At 35.6% G+C, this 22,647-nt stretch overlaps 1 protein-coding gene and 1 long non-coding RNA gene across 5 annotated transcripts in view; one reads left to right on the top strand and one right to left on the bottom strand.

Moving 5' to 3' along the window:
* Positions 1–22,647, top strand: part of LOC143649786 (uncharacterized) — a 37,517-nt gene that overhangs the window by 6,606 nt on the left and 8,264 nt on the right. The window contains exon 2 of the long non-coding RNA XR_013159184.1: positions 15,113–15,199. This is a non-coding gene — a long non-coding RNA (uncharacterized LOC143649786). The remainder of the gene's footprint in view (positions 1–15,112; positions 15,200–22,647) is intronic.
* GDAP2 (ganglioside induced differentiation associated protein 2) overlaps positions 11,617–22,647 on the bottom strand; it is a 91,424-nt gene continuing 80,393 nt past the window's right edge. For 2 of the 4 annotated variants that reach the window (XM_077119746.1, XM_077119751.1), the window contains 2 exons: positions 18,207–18,381; positions 11,617–13,831 (listed from right to left, as the gene is read on the bottom strand). In XM_077119746.1, coding sequence (XP_076975861.1) covers positions 13,713–13,831; positions 18,207–18,381 — 294 coding nt within the window. In that variant the 3' untranslated portion in view covers positions 11,617–13,712. Of the gene's footprint in view, positions 13,832–18,206; positions 18,382–19,241; positions 19,653–22,647 lie in introns of those variants that run through there. The other 2 variants (XM_077119748.1, XM_077119747.1) reach the window with 2 other exon arrangements.

Below are 22,647 nucleotides of genomic sequence, written 5' to 3'. Positions count from 1 at the left end.
AGTGCTAGCCAAAGAAAACAACTATACAGCATGCCTGTGCTTCTCTTTTCAATCTTTAATTTCATTTCTCTATGAATTGAGAAGCAAAGTCTGAATGCACTTGAGCATATGCAAATTTTCACTTAAAAACCGAAAATGAATAATTCCTATTCACGATTTCAACCAATTGATGGCATAACACACCAATCAGGTTAATTTAATGCCTATTTTTATTTGGACTCAAATGTGAATGGTGCTGGATTGGCTCTTTTCCTTGAATGAAAGCCATAAGAAACATAGCCTTTTGATTTACTTCCCAGTGTTAAAGAAATTCTTGAGGCTAACATAAGTCACCCCATAATGCTACACTTTAATTAAACTGGGAATTAAATTAAAATTATAATTTACTTTAGGAGAAAGAGGCAAAAGTTAAGTAAGCCAGGAACTTATTTTTTACCCATTTTGGTTAATCTGTTTTACTACCTATGTGTGGCTAAAATCCATTAAGTTAGTTTCTCTTAAAATTCAGCAAATTAATAGATTGTTTTTATGTACTTCTAAGTTTACAACTTGACAATTTATTTATTAAGTGATGACTATTGTCTGTTTTAGGGGTTATTAGTACAAAATTCATTTGCTGACTTTTGAAAAAAATTATTTTCCCTGTGCTTACTCATATCTAAGGAATGAAGAATAAACCATATGAATAAAAAATTCTCCCCCCAATTTTAATAAGGTGGAAACCCTTAAGTGTAACATAAATAAGGATAAGGGTTGAAAGAGGATGAGTTTTAGTAACTGCATGTCCCTCCAGTTATTTTTAAAAATACTTGGAAATTGAAAATAGCCAATGTTTACTATGTGTTAGGTATTATTTAACATTAATGTACATAATTTCCAGAGAGATAGGTCTGATTACTCCCATCGTACAAATGAAGAAATGGAAGGATAGAGATTAAGCAATCTGGTTAAGGTCACACTGTTACTAAATGCCAGTGTCAGGATTACCATAGTGGTTCGCAAACTTTAACATCAATGCAAAATACCTGAAGGATCTTGATCAAATACCGAGTCTGATTCTGTACCTCTGGGGTGAAATGTACATGAAAGTGTACCTTTCTAACAAGCCAATGCTCCTGATCCACAGACATAAGTTTGAGTAGTAAGGTACTACAAGATTCAGTAAAAGGCACCTAGATGACCCTCTATTCTGGTCGTTTTAGAGAATATGCACTTTTGGTGATAGGTTTTGAATATTAAGGGCTTCGGTTTTCAGATATGCCCCAAGTGACGTCAAAGGGACTTTTTTTTTTGGCAAAGCTGTTATCAAGTGCCATTGCTTTCTCTGTGAATGGACATTTAATATATCTCAAGTATTGCTTTTCTTTCTTCACTGTAATAATTTTCACTGTTGGAATATAGCTTTTACATTTTTATGTTTCCAACACCTAGTGGACTGCCCAGATTGCAGAACGTGGATCATTGGGCACACAATTCCTATTCTTTTCTTCTTTGGTGCATGGCTAGACTACATTCTCTAGCCTCCTAGCATTGCAGTGACTTGGAGCAAAGTGACTGAGTTCTACACAATACAGTATGAATTGAAATGATGTGCCACTTCCAAGCCTGGAATATAAAAACCTTTTATGCAAGTCCTCCGAGATATGTCCCCATCTGCCAGCTTGAAGCAGAAGAATGCAGATCCATTGGAAGCCATGAGGTGAAGACGGTGGGGTCAGAAAACTGAAGGACCTTAGGTCTCTGGTTCAGGACTTGGAGAAGAGCTCCCTGCTCATCAGAAATATCTATTTAGGCTTTATGTGAGAAATAAATTTCCACTGAGTTTCAGTTATTATGCATTTTGGAGTTGTTTTACATATCCTTAGCAACCGTTTTCTGAATGAGTGGAAGAAGTAAGTTTCTCCGTATTGCTCAATTGATCCAGGAACAAGTTAAGGAGAGAATTTCTGTGTTGTAAAACTCAATGTCAGAGAAATGACATTCTTCTAGGGAAGAATCTAGTTTCTCCGGGAAAGCTTCCATAATTTTATTTTGGAGTCTATCTTGCAAGCTTCTGACACTGCTAGGACAGCACTGCCAAAGTCTATATAGTTTTCAAGGTGGTATAAGTTCATCATATTAAGAGCAGCATTTTCTCAGTGTTATCTGGTTGCCAAAGAGGTGGTTTTAAATGCTGCCTTCTTGTTCAATGTTGCTGGAATGAGGATTTTTTACTTAAGGGTTGGGGTAGTGAATGGACAGTTGGGTAAAAAATAAAATTTCGAACTCTTAAAGTAAAATTAACATCTTCCACCTCTACATATTTTCCCACAACTCCCTGAGTGATGATTCCTAACCTTTACTGCTGAGCCAATACACCGTAAATAGAAAATAAATGACAGATAAAATAGGGAAAAAAACAAGAACCTCTTCGGAGGACTTGAGAAGGAATGTCAAAGTCAAGCAGCTGTGTAAACATAGGTACAAGCAAATAGCTCTAGCCATAGGTGGCAAGGCTGTCCTTAGGCTACCCAGAAGCTAAGCGAGCTGGATCTTGGTCCAACCTTCCTTAACCTGCTTGGGTCTGCATTTCTCCCTCTGCAAGATAAAGAAGGCTGTGCCAGTACAAAGTCTCAAATTTTGAGAACTAATGTTCCCTTTCACAGTATATTTTTAATACCTATTTTACTATTAGAAATAAAATTTCATAAAATTTGCCTATGCATACTTTAAAAAAATCAATGCAATATTACAATTTATAATAAGCATTTCAAAATGTAAAAATCAGGCACATCTAAGCTAGAAGTCATAATGAAATAGTCAAATAGTTATATATTTACTTTTAAAGAATAAGTTTGGATTTTAAAAGCACAAAAGACCAGATGCCATTGGCCCAAATAGTTAAAGGAAAAGTATTAATAAACCGGCCTTTACTTGTTTTTAATGAGAGAAAGAGAAAAATAATTTCAATTGAAATAGGGTTAGCAATCGCAAGTCAAATAACAGACTGCTGAAATGAAGAAAATCAAGAAAATATTCTTACAAAGCAATGGGCCTTATCTATCAATATGGTACCAACTGTTTTTTTTATGTGTCATGGAATGGGATAAGGCAGTGATGAAGAACCAAAATAAATATACCTTCTGTCTTGATATCATACGTACAGAGCTGCATACATTCATTGAACTTAAAATTATTTTAAGTTCAATGGAAAAAGAATCAATAATTTCCACAACACACATTATTTTCATGTCACTATATCGGATGGCATAAAAGGAAGGTTTTCAAAACAATCTTAATTAATGAAAGTCAATGATAGCCTCTAATTTCATGTTTTTACTACTTTAATAACAAGTGCAAATATGTTTCATTGAGGGAAAGAATTTGAAATTGATACACTGGTGTTAGTTTATAAAAAATTGTGAGTTTTAGCAACTCTTCCCTGATAGTAAACAGAGTCTCAAATCACCTGTTACTTGATTGTATTTGGTTTCAAATACTTTTGCTGTAATGGCACTAGTATACTGAAGTCCTTTTCAAGTAAATATCTAAATGCTAAAATACAATGAATAGATTACATGTGTGGAGTAAATAGTTAAGTTTCTATTCCATGTAAGCTTTCATCTTCCTAACATACTTCTCATTAAATTACTGATAAAAATCTTTTCAGTGCTACATATTAGTCATACTGGTTTTCTACATGTGGTAAGTTTAGTTTCAGTGGGATATTCTAAAGTCATGTGGGATAATCCAAAATACTGCAAGATATCTAGCACTCCCAGTTTTGCCTACTAAAGAGCAACAGCATCCTCCCTGCCAATCACTGTGAAAAGAAAAAAGGCAAAAAAACCCACAAACAACCCAAAAGGTCCCCTATGGGGGTTGTACCACCTACCCTGAGAATGACTGTACCAGGTGATCTCTAGGACCTGACAATTTGTAAGCACAAGTCTCATGTATATGTCAGCTGCTGGTCCCGTCAACATGCAGGGGTTAAAGAGAGTAACTCCAAGGCTGCCTGTGGTTTTAGAGAAAAGTAACTTTTTTTTTCATATGTGGTTTCCAGAATATGGGATGGCAACACCAGAAACTACTTATATGGCCATTCCTTAATCACATATCAACTAAATGAATTTATGCAAATTTATTAAGTAAGGAAAGAATTAGAATTTTATATATACTATCTTTGTTTATACACAATTATGAATTCCTCTTGCAACTCTCTCCTGGTATTTTCTCCCATCATTCAATAAGAGAAAAGGCAAAACAAACAAAAAGCCCAGTCTATAGAATTGTTTGCTCATTTTTTTCAGAATTTATTTTAGAAATATAGGGAGGGTTAGAAGACTTAATAGAAACTATTTTAAGGGATAATGAGACCCAAATATTTTTAGGTGTGTTCTACAGATGAAAAATTAGGAAGTTTATGTACTATTTCATGGAACTGCTTAGGAGCAGCACGATAATAAAGTCGGGGGAAAAATTCTTCTGCAAACAGCTATTCTGAGAGTCAGGGAGAATCTCACATTAACATTATTTACTGGTCACTATAAAACACTCCTCTACCATAAAACAACTAGAGAACAGGCAGAAAATGACCAAAGCAGTGGTCTGGAGTCCAAGTGACTAAAGAAGAACCTCTGTACTATATAAGGAAGACCTGGATGGAAAAGTGGAGAGACTAGTGAGAAACTGGGGTGACTACACTCACTTGTAGTCATCCCTAAGATCCACCACTGTGTAACAGCCAGATCAGACAGCCAAAAAGTAGCCACCTCTGCTTCAGAGAGGTAGGAGAGACAATCCTTTCAGACCCATGGCCTAGCATTCCTGTGGGAACCTGGGAGCCAGCAGACTCCTTTTAGCCACATACAGAGACCCTGCTGTGGTGCCAAGTTGGAATCCCCCACCCATGAGGCAGGCTGCTGTGGGCGCCTGGACTTGGGGAATCTGGGAAGCCCTCTCCTTGGGAGAAGAGGGGGACACAGAGCAGAAACAATCTGACAACTGGCTGGCAAGAGACTCTGGGTTCTGCTGCCTGAATTCTATCTGCACAGAAGCAGGCACTCACATCGTACAGGAGCAGAGAGGCAGGAGTGAGGGAGCTGCACTGTAATGCCAGGCGCCCCTCCCCCACCCCCGAAGTGGTTGGGCTGGCCAGCATAAAGACCATCCAAGGCCAGCTGCTGGCTGAAGTTGCACCTCTCAGTCCCACAGAACAGAGTTTTTCCGTACAGGAATCGGGGAATCACCAGACCATCCCACCTATAAGCTGGAGCCTTTGCCATGGTGTATAGTGCCCATCCCGTACCCTTGGAGCCAGCAGCTTCCAGCATGCCCAGAGAGCCTGTGGGCTTGACTGGATTTTCACCTAGTCTGGACTGTGCTCAGTGGGCTGCCACAGCTGAGGAGAGGTGGCCTAAGACGGCCAACTGCTGGGAAGATGGGGAAAGTGCACTCTGGTAAGCTGCTGCTCTGCCCAGCCTCCAACAGACTTCTGAGAAGGACTGCACTTCCTGAATTAGGCCATGGCCTTTGTTGGCTGGAACTTACTGACAAACCAAGTACCAAAGTAGGCCTCTAAAGCAAACCTAAGCAAAAACAAAATATTAGATGAGCAAGGGAACCAACTTTCAAAATAGCCTGATCAAGATAATCAAATGCCAAGAAACCAGCAAAAAACCACAAACCATATGAAGAAGCAAGAAGATATGGCCATGCCAAATGATCAAATTAAAAAGCCAAAGGAGAGATTGACTTTGGAACAACTAATCCAAGAGGCTCACATAAATCTCCTAAACAACTCCCACGAGTTGGCTAAAGCGATAATGATATCAAGAAGACACTAGAAGAGTATAAAGAAGAAGTTAAGATTCTGAAAGAGAAAAATTACCAGCCAAGGATTCTTTACTCTTTACCAGCAAAAGCTATCCTTCAAAAGTGAGGGAGAGTTTTAAAATTTTCACAGATAAACAAATGCTGAGAGAATGTGTTAACAAGAGACCTGTCCTCCAAGAAATACTAAAAGGTGTTTTGGAGGCTGAAAAAATAAAAAGGAAAGAGAGACTTGGAGGAGAGTATAGAAATAATGATTATCATTAAGGGAAACTAAAAGGATAAAGACAGAGAAAATACAAGCTCTGACAAAAGTGATACAATGGTTGAAGTAAGCACAGCTTTTAGAGTAATAAAGGTTTACAATGTTAACAGATTAAACTCCTCAATGAAAAAGACACCAAATGGCAGAAAGGATAAAAAAAATATGATCCATCTACATTCTTTTTATAAGAGACTCACTTTAGACTCCCAGGTACAAACAGGATGAAAGTGAATGGATGGAAAAAGATATTCCACACAAGCAATAACCAAAGAAAAAGTGGGAGTAGCTATACTAATATTAGATAAGATAGACTTTAAATGCAAAGATATTATAAGATATTAGGAAGGACACTGTATATTTATAAAAGGGGTAACTAACTAAGAAGAAATATCATAAATGTTTATGCACCCAATCAGGATGTTACAAAGTATATGAGGCAAACACTGGTAAAACTGAAGGTAGCGATGTTTCTACACTGATAGTGGGAGACTTCAACACACCACTCTGTTCAACAGATAGAACTAGACAAAGAATCAATAAGGAAATGGTGAACCTAAATAATATGATAAATGAATTAGACCTAACAGATATATATATCTAGATATATATATCACTGCATCCTTAAACAGCAGGATATACACATTCTTCTTAAGTGCTCACGGAACATTCTCTAGGACAGATCATATGCTGGGGCACAACGCAGGTCTTAATAATTTTAAAAAGACTGAAATTATTCAAAGCACGTTGTCTGATCACAATGGAGTAAAGCTGGCAATCAATAACCACTGAAGAACTGGAACTTTCACAAACATATGGAGGTTAAATAACACACTCAATCAGTAAGTCAAAGAAGAAATTGCAAGAGAAATCAGTAATATCTGAAGATGAATGAAAACAAGAATACAACATATTAAAACTTATGGGATGCTAAGCTAACACCTTAGTGCTGAGAGGAAAATCTGAAGCTTTAAATGCCTACATTAAAAAGGAACAAAGTGCTAAAACCAAAGGCCTAATTGACTAACTGAAGAAACTTGAGTAAGAGCAGCGAATTAACCCTAAAGCTGATAGAAGAAAATAAATAACAAAGATTAAGGCAGAAATAAATGTACTGGAGAACAAAAGAACAATAACAGAATCAATAAAACCAAAAGTTGGTTCTGTGACAAGATCAAGATTGACAAACCCTTAGCTAGACTAACAAAGTTAAAAAGAAAGAAGCAAATAAAATGAGAAATGAGAGGGGGATCATTTCCATGGATCCCAAAGAAATAAAAAATATCATAAAAGAATACTATGTACAACTGTATGCCAAAAAATGAAGACAACTTAGATGAAATGGACAATCTCCTAGAAACACATGAACATCCTGTACTGACTCAAGAAGAAATAGAAGACCTCAACAAACCAATCACAAGTAAAGAGATTCAGTCAGTCATCAAAACCTCTCTAGAAAGAAAAGCCCAGGATCAGATGGCTTCACAGGGGAATTTTATCCAACATTCCAAAAAGAATTAACACCATTTCTGCTCAAACTCTTCCAAAAAACTGAAGAAAAGGGAACATTACTTAACTCATTCTATGAAGTTAACATCACTCTAATATCAAAACCTAGCAAAGATACTACAAGAAAGGAAAACGACAGGCCAATCTCCCTAATGAATATAATTGGAAAAATTCTCAGCAAAATACTTGCAAATCTAATCCAAGGGCATATCAAAAGAATTATATATCACGACCAATGGGGTTCATTTCCCCCAGGTGTGTAAGGGTGGTCCAACATAAGAAAATCAATTAATGTAACGCACCCACATTATTAACAAACTGAAAGGGAAAAATCATATGATCGTCTCAATTAGTGTTGAAAGGGCATTCAGTGTACTTTTTTGATAGAAACACTTCAAAAGGTAAGTAGGAATCGGAGGGAAGTTCCTCAGTATGATAAAGGGCATATAATAAAAAACCCACAATCAACTTTGTACTCAATGATCAGAGACTGAAAGCTTTCTCTCTAAGAACAGGAATGAGACAAGCCCACCATCACCACTGGTATTCAACATTGTGCTAGAGGTTCCAGCAAGAGCAATCAGGCAAGAAAAAGAAAGTAAAAGCATCCAAATTGAAAGGAAAAAGTAAAATTCTCATTATTTGCAGATGACATGAACCTATATTTTGAAAATCCCAAGAAATCTACAAGAATTCTAAACAAATTCAGCAAAGTGGCAGGATACAAGACGAATGCGCGAAATCATTAGTGTTTCTATACACTAGGAATGAACTAACCAAGGAGATAATTAAGAAAAAATTCTACCCACAAGAGCAACTAAAAGAATCAAGTACCTAGAAATAAACTTAAACAAGGATGTAAAGGATTTGTATTCAGAAAACTACAAAACATTGATAAAAGAAATCAAAGAGCTAAATAGATGAAAGACATTCTGTGTTCATGGATATGAAGGCTGAATATTGTTAAGATGTCAATTTTACTCAAATTTATTTACCGTTTCAATGCAGTATCAATCAAAATTTCAACAAGCTACTGTGAAGAAATGAAAAAGGTACTGATCAATATTACTTGGAAGGGAAAGGGGTCATAAATAGCCAAAAACATCCTGAAAAAGAATGAAGTAGGAGGACTTACACTTTCCTAATCTTAAAACTTATTATAAAGCCACAGTGGTCAAAACAAAATGGTTCTCGCACAAAGATAGACATATTGATCAATGGAATTGAAGTGAGAGTTCAGAAAAAGACCCTCAGATCTGTGGTCAGTTGATTTTTGGCAAGACCCCCAAATAAACTGAACCAGGACAATACAGTCTCTTCAATAAATGGTGCTAAGATAACTGGATATCCACATCCAAAGAAAGGAAAGAGGACCCCTACCTCATACCCTACATAAAAATTCATTCAAAGTGGATCAAAGACCTGTATATAGGAGATAGCGTCATAAAACTCCTAGAAGAAAATATATGGAAACATCTTCAAGACTCAGGGATAGGAAGTAGCTTCTTTAATTTTATAGTAGTTTTGTTTGTGTCTAATCTGTAAACTTGTTTTGGTTTTATACATGAATATGAGATGTAAGCATTTATACCTGGTTTTATGTTCATATATATTTAGTTAACATTGTAATAATGCAAGGAAGTCAAAACTGGGGAGTTAGAAGAATTTTTCCCTGTTAAAAAAGTCAAGAAACAAAAGACTAGGGTCTGTATTATTCAAGTTTGAGAAATACTGCTCTGTGCTGTTCTGTCTGTGTGTGTCTTCAGCAGATCACTCTCCCCATTATCGCCTGCCTCACAGCACTTGCAAAAAGATTAAAGGTAATAATGAATGTGAGAGCACTTGGTCCATGAAGGAATTAAAATGATAGTTCTATCTCTCTTTCCTCAAACAGGGAAAATATGGAGACGAAATATAGTTTAGGCTCTTGCTGCTCTAAGTGTGGTATGCAGACAGGAGTGTTGATATCACCTAAGAGTCTGTTAGAAATGGAGAACTCTGGACCATACCCCAGACCTACTGAATCAGGATTTATTTTTAAACAATGGCTCCAGAAGATTTAATATATGCACATTAATAACGTCTGAGAAGCATTAGAATAGGCCTCTATAGAGAATACTGACAGAAAAATTAATTGCATCTTGTACAACAAACAAAAGGTTAAACATTGGGGATTAGAAAAAGGAATCATATGAATGGACAAAAAAGAATGCCCTACCCTGGGGATCAATACAAAAATTACCACTTTACTTCTGGTTCTCCATAGACCATTTCTGGGTAGCATGGAACTTCCTTTGAAAGAAATCTACCTTTCAATTAAAAACGTCAAAATGTATTTTTAACGCAAAACATTCTTAAAAGATTTCTGAATTTTCAAAAACAAAATTTAAAATCATGCCAATTAAAATATTCTTTGGTGTTCTTTGTTCAGTGACAATTAAAATTATTTACATATGTTAAGCTCTTACTTAAACCCTTTAGCCCACGAGATGTGGTTTGACAAAATCCTGCATCAGTGACGCTGACTGCCTGCCTACACTCACAGAATGCATTACAGAAATAAAAGTGTGATCATCCGCGTGAAATGTACTAGTTCTAACCGTTTAATAAAAAACATTAGATACTATTTGATGTTAAAATTTTGTTAATATAATTCACCTAGAGACTGTCTACACTCTTCTTCTTGAACCCTATATGTTTAAGGCATGCCGTACATAAAAAAGATTCATAGATGCTGTTCTCAGAAGAACAAAGTTAACAACTAATATCCAAGAAAGATACAATATCTAGAATGACCCTGAAACCATTTGTTCAAGAGGTATTTCACTAAGAGGCACGGCTTGAACTGTGTTATTTATCACTGTGTTCTTACATATGGGCCGTAAGAATCATACGACCAAGGTGTAAAATAAAGCAGATCATTGTGATGTATGCATGCACATGTGGACGAATATATACACATGTATAGATGTATGCATACATATATTTACACACGCATGTATGCATGCATATGTATGAATGGCTGGGGCTAACAAGCAATCCTTATCATCTCTGGGATTATGATATGAGCTAGATTATAGGTAGAGCTTTCCTTCATCCTTCCTGGTCTCAGGCAATTGCAAAGCAGAGTCCATATGCCATTAGACTGCCTTAGTGCCAGCACAGCTCACACACTTGAGTGCATGCTGACTGTGATGACTATAATCTAAGTGAACTACAAACTGAAACTCACCTGGCTAACTCCAGGTTTAGAGGTGGTTACAGGTTGGCTTGTAATCCTTTTGGCCCTTGAATATGATTCCACTGTTTTTAGAAACACACAATTCTTGTTTTTTTTTTCAGTATTTCAAATTCTAATGATTTCTGTTCATATATATACTAAGCAATTTAAACGCAATATACACACATACACAGGCAATGTATCAGGGAAACACAAAGAGTGATATTTAGTTTATCGTTAATACTACATTTTATCACTTTGCTATTAATCATTACAAAGAAAAGACAAAATCATTACTCACAACATGAATTCATTAAATAATATCTAAGCAAACAGAAAACAGATGGAAATAGGGAAGCCGTATTTTTCTACTACAGTGAATGTATTCATCCCTCTCCAGGAAGGAGAGATATTTTATTTCGTTTATACTTTGAGAATTTGACCAAAAAATCTATACCCATTTTTGCAGCAAAAATCATCTAAAGCCCCTCTGTCGATTATTCTCAAAATACTTTATGAATTGCTTTAAAAAAAGGCAATATATAGAGCCTTAGCCAATGAAATAAAATATTTACTAAAGGAAATAAAACCTCTAAAATATGAACCAGTTGGTGTCTAAGTCTTAGAGTTTAGTAAAGACTGAGCTTTTTATTAGAGGTAATTTTAACTAGCAAGAAACTTGGTTATAGATCAGTTAAAAAGAAACCAAATATATGCTGAAGAAAAAAAGTCTTATTTTAAACGTCATATTATGCCTTGCATGAATTAATTAAATAATGGAGTTACTATTCATTAAGCAATTCAACTAGCATTTGGCAAAACCAAAGTTTAATTAAGTCAAGGACCACTTGTGGAGCTCTGATTAAGATCAGATGCTAGTGGTCAGTTCCACCCAGTCGCCCCTTTCTGCTCCAATGTGTTTTCTAATGTATTTCATCACTTCAGTTTCAAAGTTACTGTTTCCCTTCCTATGATTCAGGACATTAAAACAACTTGCCACATACCCTTTAAATAACTCTAAAACATGAACTAGTTCCATACTTAGTGAAAAAGATATCTCAAAAAGATTAAATAATTGACTGGAAAGGATGAAGGCTAATGTTTCAGGTTTTTAAGGGTCATGGCTCATGAGTCACTTGAGTGCTGTTTGAGAGGAGGCTTAACACCTGGCATCTGAGTGGTTGCCTAGATCTGATAACCTACAGAACGTAACTAGAAGATCTTAACATTTAAGCATACATATAGAACAAGTGATTTTGATTTTTGACACAAAGTAAATGTGTCCAACACCAGCAAAACAAGCAAACAAACAAATAAATACATATTTCTTTAAGAAATGTAAAGCCTATCTTGTTTATATTGGAAAGTATAGGATGAGGTTATCACAACTAAAGGGGGATTTCCCTATCATAATACCATATGTTTCTTTCATTCCCACTGAGGAATTAATTGGGGGACAGGGGTACGGAACCCTTAGAAGCACATCATAACAGAAGGGGTCCACTTTTTCACCTCTGAACTGCTAATGTTCATGATGGGGTAGGGGAGATGGGGTGTTTCATGTGCATATGTAGGAATCAAAAGGAGTATTAAGAAGATACCTAGATGGAAATGAAAATGGTTTGAACTTAATTAAGAAAAAACGTTTAAAGTGGCTAATACAGACCTCTTGTCAAAGTGTAGTGTTGGAGGAGGAATCAGCCAGAAGAAATTCTGGACAAGGCAGGAAGGAGATCCTTCCCCATGATTGGGATTTTGTATTAACCACTGTTGTCCTCTCAAAAGTATAATCACCCAAAAGTGCCAGGGACGAGGGGAGTGCCTTGTAGCACTTCCTCATATTATATTCATTTCCATTTAAAAACTTACTGAAGACACCTTACTATACAAACTCCCCTAGCACTTTATCCAAAGACATCAAAACCCTTTCTAAACGCTATGCTTGTGATATCTCTGTGAAGAAGGTAGCACAATTCTAATTTTCACTCATAAACAAGCTAAGGCACAAACCGAGCCTGAGTGGGGAAAAAAGGCAATTACCAGGGTCCTTGGATTTGCACACTGCAACACACTTCCTTCATATTGATACAGGCAATTCAAGATACTGCTAAAAAATTCCCTTAAAGGTAGTGGCATTGACAGATACTACAAACAAAATCGTTTACAACTCTGGAAAGACAGCACACTCTTTAAAGGCTCCCCGAGGGAGCCTTGGGAGACGCTTATTCACGTGGGATACCATATTAACAACCAGTACTAGTACAGGCGGTCCTTTTGAATAAGCAGATTAAACTGCCCATGATTATGGAAAAAAGGTTGAGGATACAGCCTTCCTTCTTCCAAAACAGTGGCAATCTTAACAAATCGTACAATCCAAGGATCTAAGACCAGTGCGGTAAAATTCCAATCCTACAGCTTGCTAATGATTTTGATGGTTTTTGCTTAGTTGGATACATTTCTATATTCTTGGTTCCAGACAATACTCTTTTTTTATAAGCAAATTATCTGTAAAAAAAAAAAAAGCGAGTGGTATTGCCAGGATCTGAAGCAAACGATGCATTTAGTCAGCGCACAGCAGTTCTGTATATTTTGAGAAACACTCAGTACATGAAAACAGTGTGCAATGTTAAGGAGAAGATGTGAACAATAATGACAGCTTATCTAATGGAGAATGGGTGTCCTTTAAAGAAACTTAAGATGCTCAAAAGTTGCTCCCCAAATTCTATTAACAACCCTCTAAAAAGTAACATTTCCATTTGATATAAATATACAAATTTAAAATAAGTGCAGTTCAGAAGGGCCTACCATTTTTAGATTGCTTATGTGCCAGAAAATATACAGTCAATAAAAAAATACCAGAGAGGTGGGGAAAAAAGACTCTCTGGATCTGTACAGCAAAAATGAGTATTACTTCAATAGGTAGTGAGTCACAGGGAAAATGGCATCCTTGGAAACCAGCAGCACTAAAAGGTGGCAGGTCACAAATCTGGTGATGGAGGATATGATGTATAGTAAGGCCCATTTTCCTGTGGAAAAGAAAACAGACGAGAACATTTAATATAGCAAGACCAATTTAACTGGGAATGTTAAAGATAGGGATTTAAAGTTAATGAGACAGAGTATATAAAATGTCTAGCACATGCATGACAGCAGGCCTTCAGTCAGTACCACAGTTTCACTGGAGTCAGTGAGAATTGGTTTTAAAATGGGTACAGGCAATAAGGGTAATATTTTAAAATTACAATACCACTTATTGAGCATTCTGTATGCAAGCCATTTTATAGGCACTCTTCTTTCATAATCCCTTTAAATCCTCAGATAATGCCATAAAGTAGGTATCAACCTCATTTTAACAGATGAGGAAACTGAGCTATCACACAGATTGCATAATTTATCCAAAGTCACATAGCTAGTAACCAGCAGAGACTGAATTTGAACCCAAGTTTTTCAGAATTTAACACCCAGATTCTATTTTTGTGAGACCATGTTGTCTTACTATGTGTTGAATCTTAATTTAGAGTTACGAAACAAAACAAATTATCTCTGAGGAATAGAATAACTGTACCTGTTTTGGCAGGAAAGACTCTTACCTATAACATGCCTGAGAGATGAGGCTTGTAACAATAGTTTTTAGGATGCTCAGCTCAAGATCAAGATAGAGAATTAAATGCCAGAACTTTAATGTCAAGTGTATAAAGCAACAAATCAGTTTAAGGAGGACTTTTGGGTCCTAATTTTGGCTAATTTTATCTTAATAAGAATCAGGACAGTTAATTTTATGGTAGACAGTCCTAGATTAGATTCATGAGATATAAGATTGGTTTCTTGGTTTTAAGGAAAGTACTTCTTTGAGAAAGAACTTTTTTTTTTTCCTCCAGTAAACCATAAATACAAAATGCTTAGCATTAATGCAAGACGACAGTTAGGAATGGAGAATGAGGGGTCAGATGAATGGCTTTTCTTTGTGCCATTTTTATGCTATAGTTTTTATGGAGCATTAAACCTTCGTCTGGTCTTGAACATAGTAGACAGATAAAGGTTATTTTGAGTGACTAAATGAATCTGGAGCTGTATCATGCCTCAGAGCAGATACTCTAGAGCAGGAATTGATCCTGGGGCAATAATCAAGAAAACAAGAAGACACCGAGGAAACCTACATTCTGATTATAAACCTGATTAGGTCTGAAAAAAAGTTACTGTTTTAAATTTGGGTATAGACAGATTCTAGGATTGGCAACATTTTTGAAAACTTGAAAAAAAACTAATGAGAGCTTTTTTTTTTTTTTTTTTTTTTTTTTTAATTTTAGACTTCCCTATCAAGAGCCGTTTCACGAGCCAATCTTGCTGCCTCAATATGCATGAAAACACTGCTTCGGGAAACATGCCCTGAAGAGGTAAATCTATTGTGAAGCTCAAATGAAAATAAGTGATTCATCTTTAAGATTTTGCTACCTCATTCCACTGCATCTTTTCTGGTTTCTCACATCCACACTAAAATTGTAGTAAACTAAGAAGGGTAAGTCTAATATTTAGTGCAATGAAACAGAATGCTGAGCAAATATTTTCTCTATATTTGGTAACAATCATGTATGTTCGAAGAGATGTTACCAGGCAAAATCATGTATTATCTTTCTTGACTACATTTATATAGGAATGCTTACTAACTCTCTCTGGAACGGTTCCAGTATCATTTCCATTCAGATAAATAAAAATTATCTTCTAAGTACCCTCAAATACCCTTTTAATTCTATGAAATTTATGTCCATATTCTAAGTCATAAAAGATCCAGAAAAATAGAAGCCCACTGAAACTTGCTACCAACCAATACCACTTCATTCCTTCACCAAATAAATAAAGGGCACAACTGAACATGATAATAAAATTAATCAATTCTATATTTACTTCTTTTCTCCAATTTGATTTTTAATTCTTCCTAGCAAAGGAAAATGTTATTTTGCCAAGTAATAGCCAACTACCTCCACCTTGCATCTAACTGAACATCAAACCGAGCACACTACCTGTCTCTCACCTCCCCACCCCCACACCCTCAATGTTTTTACTCCTAAATTGTCTCTCTGGGATCTTGGCAATGTCTTCCAACAAGTCTCTCAAAACAGAAATTTTGATAGTTTCCACTGGCTCCTTTACCCCCTTCATCCCTAATGGATACTCAGCCATCAAATTCTGTGGATTTTACTTCCTAAAATGTCTGTTTCTAAGTATCTCTAAAATCTTTAAACTCTTGTCATTACCACTTCCATTGCCCTAGTTCTAATCTCATTTTTCCATCAAACTTTTGGAATAGTCTCTTGTCTCCTTGCCTATGGTCTTATCCCTTTCCCTCATCATTCTTTATCCTGTGACTATAGTAATCTTTCTAAATAGGAATATAACAATGGTTCTCCCTTACATAACACTCACCACTGACTACAAAACCAAAGTACTGCAGCATAATATGTAAAGCTATAGTACCTACTGATCTCTCTTCCACATGATCTCCTGACACCCAATTTTGTTTCTTCCACATTTTTATTCCTCTTTAGTCTTTATATACAAACAGTCTAAAATCTCAATTTAAGAATGCGCTAGTACAATACAGATGGACGATCCAATAAGCCAAATGTTAAGATTATAGATTATTCAATTTAATTTTGATTAATCACATTATTAATTTGGCCTTTACTTGACATGTGAAAATACAACAGAAAGCTAAAACAAACATACAAAGAAACCCAAACAAAGAAACAAAACTAAGCTTGAGTGTGGTAGAATTACAGTTGATATTCAATGAAGGCCTGCTTTCTAGACCCTTAAATATATAGAAAAATATGTGGCTTAAAAAAAGTCTTTTGAGCGGTGCAATGGTGGCTCAGTGGCAGAATTCTCGCTGGCCATGCTGGAGACCCAGGTTCAATTCCTGGAGCCTGCCCATGCGAAAAAATAAAAAAAAACCAAAAGAGCAAACCCCCCTCCTAAAAAAACACAAAACAGTCTTTCGTGGAGTGCAAAAGTAGTTCAGTGGTAGAATTCTTGTCTGCCATGTGGGAGACTTGGGTTTGATTTCTGACCCACGCGCTTCCCAGAAAAAAAAAAAAATCAACAAACTGTGCTGTAATAATGCGATAGTCACATGGAAAATTAATGAAATGTGACCCCCGCCATACAGCATATACAACAACAACAAAACAGTCTCTTGGGTTTCCTAACCAACACAAGTCAACTTGAATTTTACTTTTTCCTTTGGGTGCGTGGTCCCGGAATCAAACCTAGTCTCCCACATGAAAGGCGAGCATTCTACCACGGAACCACCTGTGTACTCAACACAAGCCAACTTATTTATTTCTAGCTCAGAAAATAAATTGTAAATCTAGACAGGAGCTTTGAATTATTTTTGGTATCAAAGTATCCTTTCATATTTTCCTGCTATCCATTTTTTAAGTATGAAGAAGAGTGATGTACAGTTTAAAGGAATAACAGGCTATTTTCAGCTCCAGCAATCTGCAGTAAATACAAACTGATGTTCTTTCCATATATTTAATTATGGTTCTGTGATCCAGAGATTCCATTTATAAATTTTCCTTGTTAAACAGCTGAACATGAAATTTCATTAACCATTAGAACACATTAAATACTTTGCTCTTCACCTAAAGGGTAACAGAAATTATGGCTGAAGTTAGAGGAATGCTAGAGAAAAAATATGTTGCAGGATTTTAATTTTGCTATATAATGTTGTACAACAATTAGGGTGGAAAATTTCATTTCAAACTTAAGATAATCTTCAAATATATTCCCTCCTTCATGCTTGATGACCTTCTGACCAAGAATGACACTTACTTGCTTTTTACTAAGGTGATAATGTGAGTGTACACAACAGAATATTGACCAGATTCAAGAATAGTCTTTTGATTAATGTTTAAGTAACAGATCCACAAATTTACCTGTAAGTAATATTACTATTTGGTACTATTAAAAACATTATCTAAACTTTTAGAAAAATGAAACTTTTAGTAGGATATGACTAATAATAAGACAGGCTACCTGATTTACAACTACCGCTGAAAGTGGGCACCAGCAGATGCTACTGGCTTTGTTTATATGGACGAAAAGCCATTCAATCATAAGGAAATTAGGCAAAGGTATCCGTCCCAAAGGTGGGAGAAAACAGACAGAACATAGAAGGATTGGCTTCAAACTCATGTAGAATAATCTCTCACTGAAAATTATATCTTGGAAAAAAGTCCTCTTTTGGGCAAAGACTTTTCCTAAAGCTACTGTAGGAAAAGTACATTAAATGATACTATCAATTTTACTAAAACATGCTAATTTATATTAATAATATTTTATAATGAAAGGCTATTGTGCTCATAAGCACTACTCTACAGAATAGTTAAGATACTATACCAGGTATGGGAGAACTCTTGGTATTTCTTACCCTGGCATCATATTCAAGGACAAAAGGAGGAAAGTCGATCTGTTCTGGGGATATGACAGAAAATAGCTGATGGAGGCTGTCCACATGGTGGATTTTGTCCTTCAGTCCTGAGACAGAAAAGGTGGTGAAAAACCATGTTGATACCTGATTAATAGAAAAGAAAAAGTAATTAAAGCCAGAGGCCAAAATTAGAAATACAAACACAATTTTGAAAAATTATACTAGACAAAAACTGTATTTCAAAATTGATATTGATGCCAGAAGAATCTTACAATAGTCAGTGCTTTTCAAACTGCAGGTATAGCCCATCAGTGAGGCGTCCAATTAATTTAGTGAATTATGAATATATTATATATATAACATACATGAAGTATATATATACATACATAATATAAGAAAAGGTGAGTTTTACTTCATGAAGCGTTTGTTCACGTTGTGTGTACATATGCTCCAATGTATTGTGCCTTGATATATATGTTTCTTACCCTTGATCTATATGTTGCTGTCAAGAAGTTTGAATATGGCATTGTTTGGTAAATTTATGGGCATTCTGAAAATGGCTAATATCTCCAAATATCACAAATCTCTTTCATTTTTTCAAATGAGATTAAAAAGGAAACTTTATCAATTATCTGGAACTTATATATTTCAAGTTGATACATAGCCTCTTTCTCAAAGTCAAAGTAAATATTCTGTGGATGTGGAATCACCTTTGTCAATTCCACTTTACAACATGTAATCCTCTAAAAAAGCTAACGTGCAGGGTGCACGGGTGGGTCAGTGGGAGAATGCTTGCTTTTCATGTGGGAGACCAGGGCTCGATTCCTGGATCATGCACCAAAAAACAAACAAACAAAAAAAAACAAAAACAAAGCTAAACTGCAAAATTTGTTCATCCCTAAAGGGGAATATTCTGTAGCAAACAATTTCCACATAAAGTACTTAACAGCTAGGACTTACAAATGATTGTTCATCTATCTAAACTGGTAATCATAAATTGGTCCCTGGTTACCGACAACTTCACAACAGTTATAAAGGGTAGCCACAATACAAAACTGTTGCTATCCCCATTTTTACAGAAGATATACATATGCATATGCTTTCAGTGCACTGACATAATATATTACAAATGTTCTAAAGGGTACATTATAAATACATGCCACTTTGGGCATTTACCATTGATGACAATTGTTTTAATTTCTTTTTGGAACCTTATCACATTCTTCAGTGACTGTCTCAAACCTATTCCACATTCCAACCCTGTAATATAATATACCTTCCTTATACCTACTTGAAAGAAAAGGCATGGAATAACAGAAACAACTTATCTCTAATCGAATTGCACCTGAACTTCTAGACTCAGTATGTATCATCTCCACCATTCTTTCTTTCTTATAGCTCCTAACAGATATCCCCTGTATTGAATTTATATAACCTTGTTTAAATCTCATTTATAGTACTTATTTCTACTTACTATTTCAGTTACTTATATCCATTTCTATAGTCTCCCTAGAACCTACAATCACAAAATGATAGTCAATATATCACTTATCTATTTATGGCCTCGGCTACTATTCTAAACTGGGCATACTACCAATGCCTAATATAAGGCCTCAAATATTAGCATTTCCCTTCATACCCTCTCCTCTCCCACCACAGCAAATTTATTTGAAGGGAGATGGTCAGGGGTAGGGGGAGGTACTTGGCCTTGCCAGAACCAAGGAAGTTAATTTAAGTTAAACTAAACACTGCTAAATGACATACTGAAATCTTTATTTTTATTAAACAGTATATTGTATACTGAACTGGATACAAACTCTGTATACTGACTGGATACAAACTTCTACAAACTAGATTAGTGGTAGTTCCAGGTTAGGAGCTCTACAACTAACAACAAAGGTAGTTGATGAACTAATAAAAGTTTGAAGAGACCATGGGATAAAGAAAGAGTTTAAGAACGTAAGATAGATTGTAGAGTCAGGACAGAGAAGCAGTTCAAGGATGTGTTAGGAAATACATTTTTGCAAGGAATTAAACATCTATTTTCCACTCTAGAAAGTGATACAGGATGACGGGGATATGGCCATGCCTGTACAGGCTTCGATTCTAGGAGAGGAGCTAGGTTAAGCACAAGAATAACAATTACCAAGGCAAAATGTGCTAAATGTAACGAATAGTCCAAAAAAAGTAGGTTTATTGTTATTATATGCAAGGAATGGTGTTGTTTCAGGAAAGTATATAATTATGGAATTAGGAGGGCTACTTAGGGAATTTTTGTGCCACTGTCTCTCACTTTAGGGCTTTTTTACATGCTATACCCTTTTCTTCAATTCTAATTACCTTTGAGAACTCAGATCAGAATTCACCTCAGTAAGGAAGATATCTTTTGACCACTCTTTGCCCAAGGCCTGAAAAGGAGTTTCCTTCCAGGTGCTCCAAACAAATTTATTTATTCTTATTATATAATTAACATTCTGTGTTATCTGATTCCCTAAGTAGACTGGACTCTCCAACACAGGGACTGTCTTATTCAATAACATATTTTCATAGGATCTAACTAACATCTGACACATAATAAGGAAGTTAGTGTCTACTGAAAGGATTTACAAATGGATGAATTAGGAGTTTTTGGACTAGGAGAGTATGAACTTAATTTAACACTACTTAGGGATGGTCTAATATTCCTTTATTCTATAGTAAAAAAAAACTGTACTTAAGTCTGGGCCTCAGTGTCTTCATCTATAAAATGAGCATATTAGACCTAAATGATTTTTAAGGTCCCTGTCAATTATATAATTCTATAAAAGTACGCCTGAATATGCTGCATCATACTGACATGGTGAGGTGGTAGTAGTAAAGACAAAGAGAAGGACGAGATTAGGCAGTGTTCTTAAGTATACCATCTTTGAAACAGAAACGCATTTCTCTACCTCACTTTCTCCTCTTATTTGCTTTAAATCCTCTACGTATTAGCAGGAGAAAATTACTCAAAGTAGACAGGTTAAAATCCAATCAAAGTTTTCTGTTTAGGGAGACTCAAGCACAGTCTTCACTCTTTTTCAGTTCTACATAGCTTCTTATTTTTAATTATTTGTAACATAAGTTAAGCAAACATTAATTCAGTTAAACTTGCATTACTCAAAAAATATTTTGAGCATCGATTGTTTTAAAAAAACTGATGGTATTAAAATTTGAAAAAGGACTGTTGTGATGTTCTGCAAATGCTAGAGATTCTGTTACCAAATTATTCACAAATGCAAAGCCAAGAACACAAGATCACAAAAGAATATAAACTAGGACAAAACTGTTCATACACATGCACTCAAACAATCTGTTAGAGCTAGAATCAACAATGGGTTTAAATTCTCTTAGTTCATATTTTATTAGTAAGTTTCAAAGAAAAAAATTAGTGATTTGTATATAAGCAGTCAATTTATTATCATTTTGGATGCAGTGGCCTAGAAAAGATCTGAGCGGTATGGACATCAGAACAGCATAATTTGACTGATTATCCCTTGATCTCATCTCATTATTTTATTACAAATACTTTAATTTTAATCCTCCCTCATTTCCTCCATTCCCCCCAAATTACAGGGAGGCAGTGTAATTGCTTTCACTTTGTTCATCTGTTTTCCTTCAGCCTCTGCCTCAATACATTTTTGTGTTTTTTTTAATTAGAGAAGTTGTAGATTTAGAGAAAATTCATGCATAAAATATAGGGTTCCCATATCCCTATTATTTTTTTTTTTTTTTTTTTTTTTTTTTTTTGACAGAGAGAAGGAAGGAAGGATAGAAGGAAGGAAGGAAGGAAGAAAGGGAAACATTTTTAAACACTTTCTTGTTTTATTGTATTCTGTTTCTCCGTTTTTGTTACATGGGCTGGGGCCGGGAATCGAACCGAGGTCCTCCGGCATAGCAGGCAAGCACTTTGCCCGCTGAGCCACCGCGGCCCGCCCCCATATCCCTATTATTAACACCTTACATTGGTGTGGTACATTTGTTACAACTGAAGAAAGCACATTTTCATAATTGTAATACTAACTACGGTTCATGGTTTAACTCAGAGTTCAACACTTGTGTTTTATAGTTCCAGTTTTTTTAAAAAAATTTTATTCTAGTAACATATACACACCTAAAATTTTCCCTTTTAACAACATTCACATATTTCACTGAACATGATGTCTTGAAGGTTTATCCATATTGCTGCATGTATCTGAACTTCATTCCTTTTTATGGCCAAATAATATTCCATTGTGTGTATGTACCACCTTTTGTTTATGAGTTTCTCACCTAATGAAGACTTGTGTTGTGTACCTATTTTTTGCAACTGTGAATAATGCTGCTTTGAACATTGATTCTCAAATATCTGTTCAGGTCCTTGCTTTCAATTTTTGAGGGTACTCTGGTTAT

The sequence above is a fragment of the Tamandua tetradactyla genome, chromosome 11, assembly GCF_023851605.1.
Source record: "Tamandua tetradactyla isolate mTamTet1 chromosome 11, mTamTet1.pri, whole genome shotgun sequence".
Lineage (NCBI taxonomy): Eukaryota > Metazoa > Chordata > Mammalia > Pilosa > Myrmecophagidae > Tamandua > Tamandua tetradactyla.
Note: the sequence above shows the minus strand (reverse complement) of the source record. Positions and strands in the feature narration are given on the sequence as shown.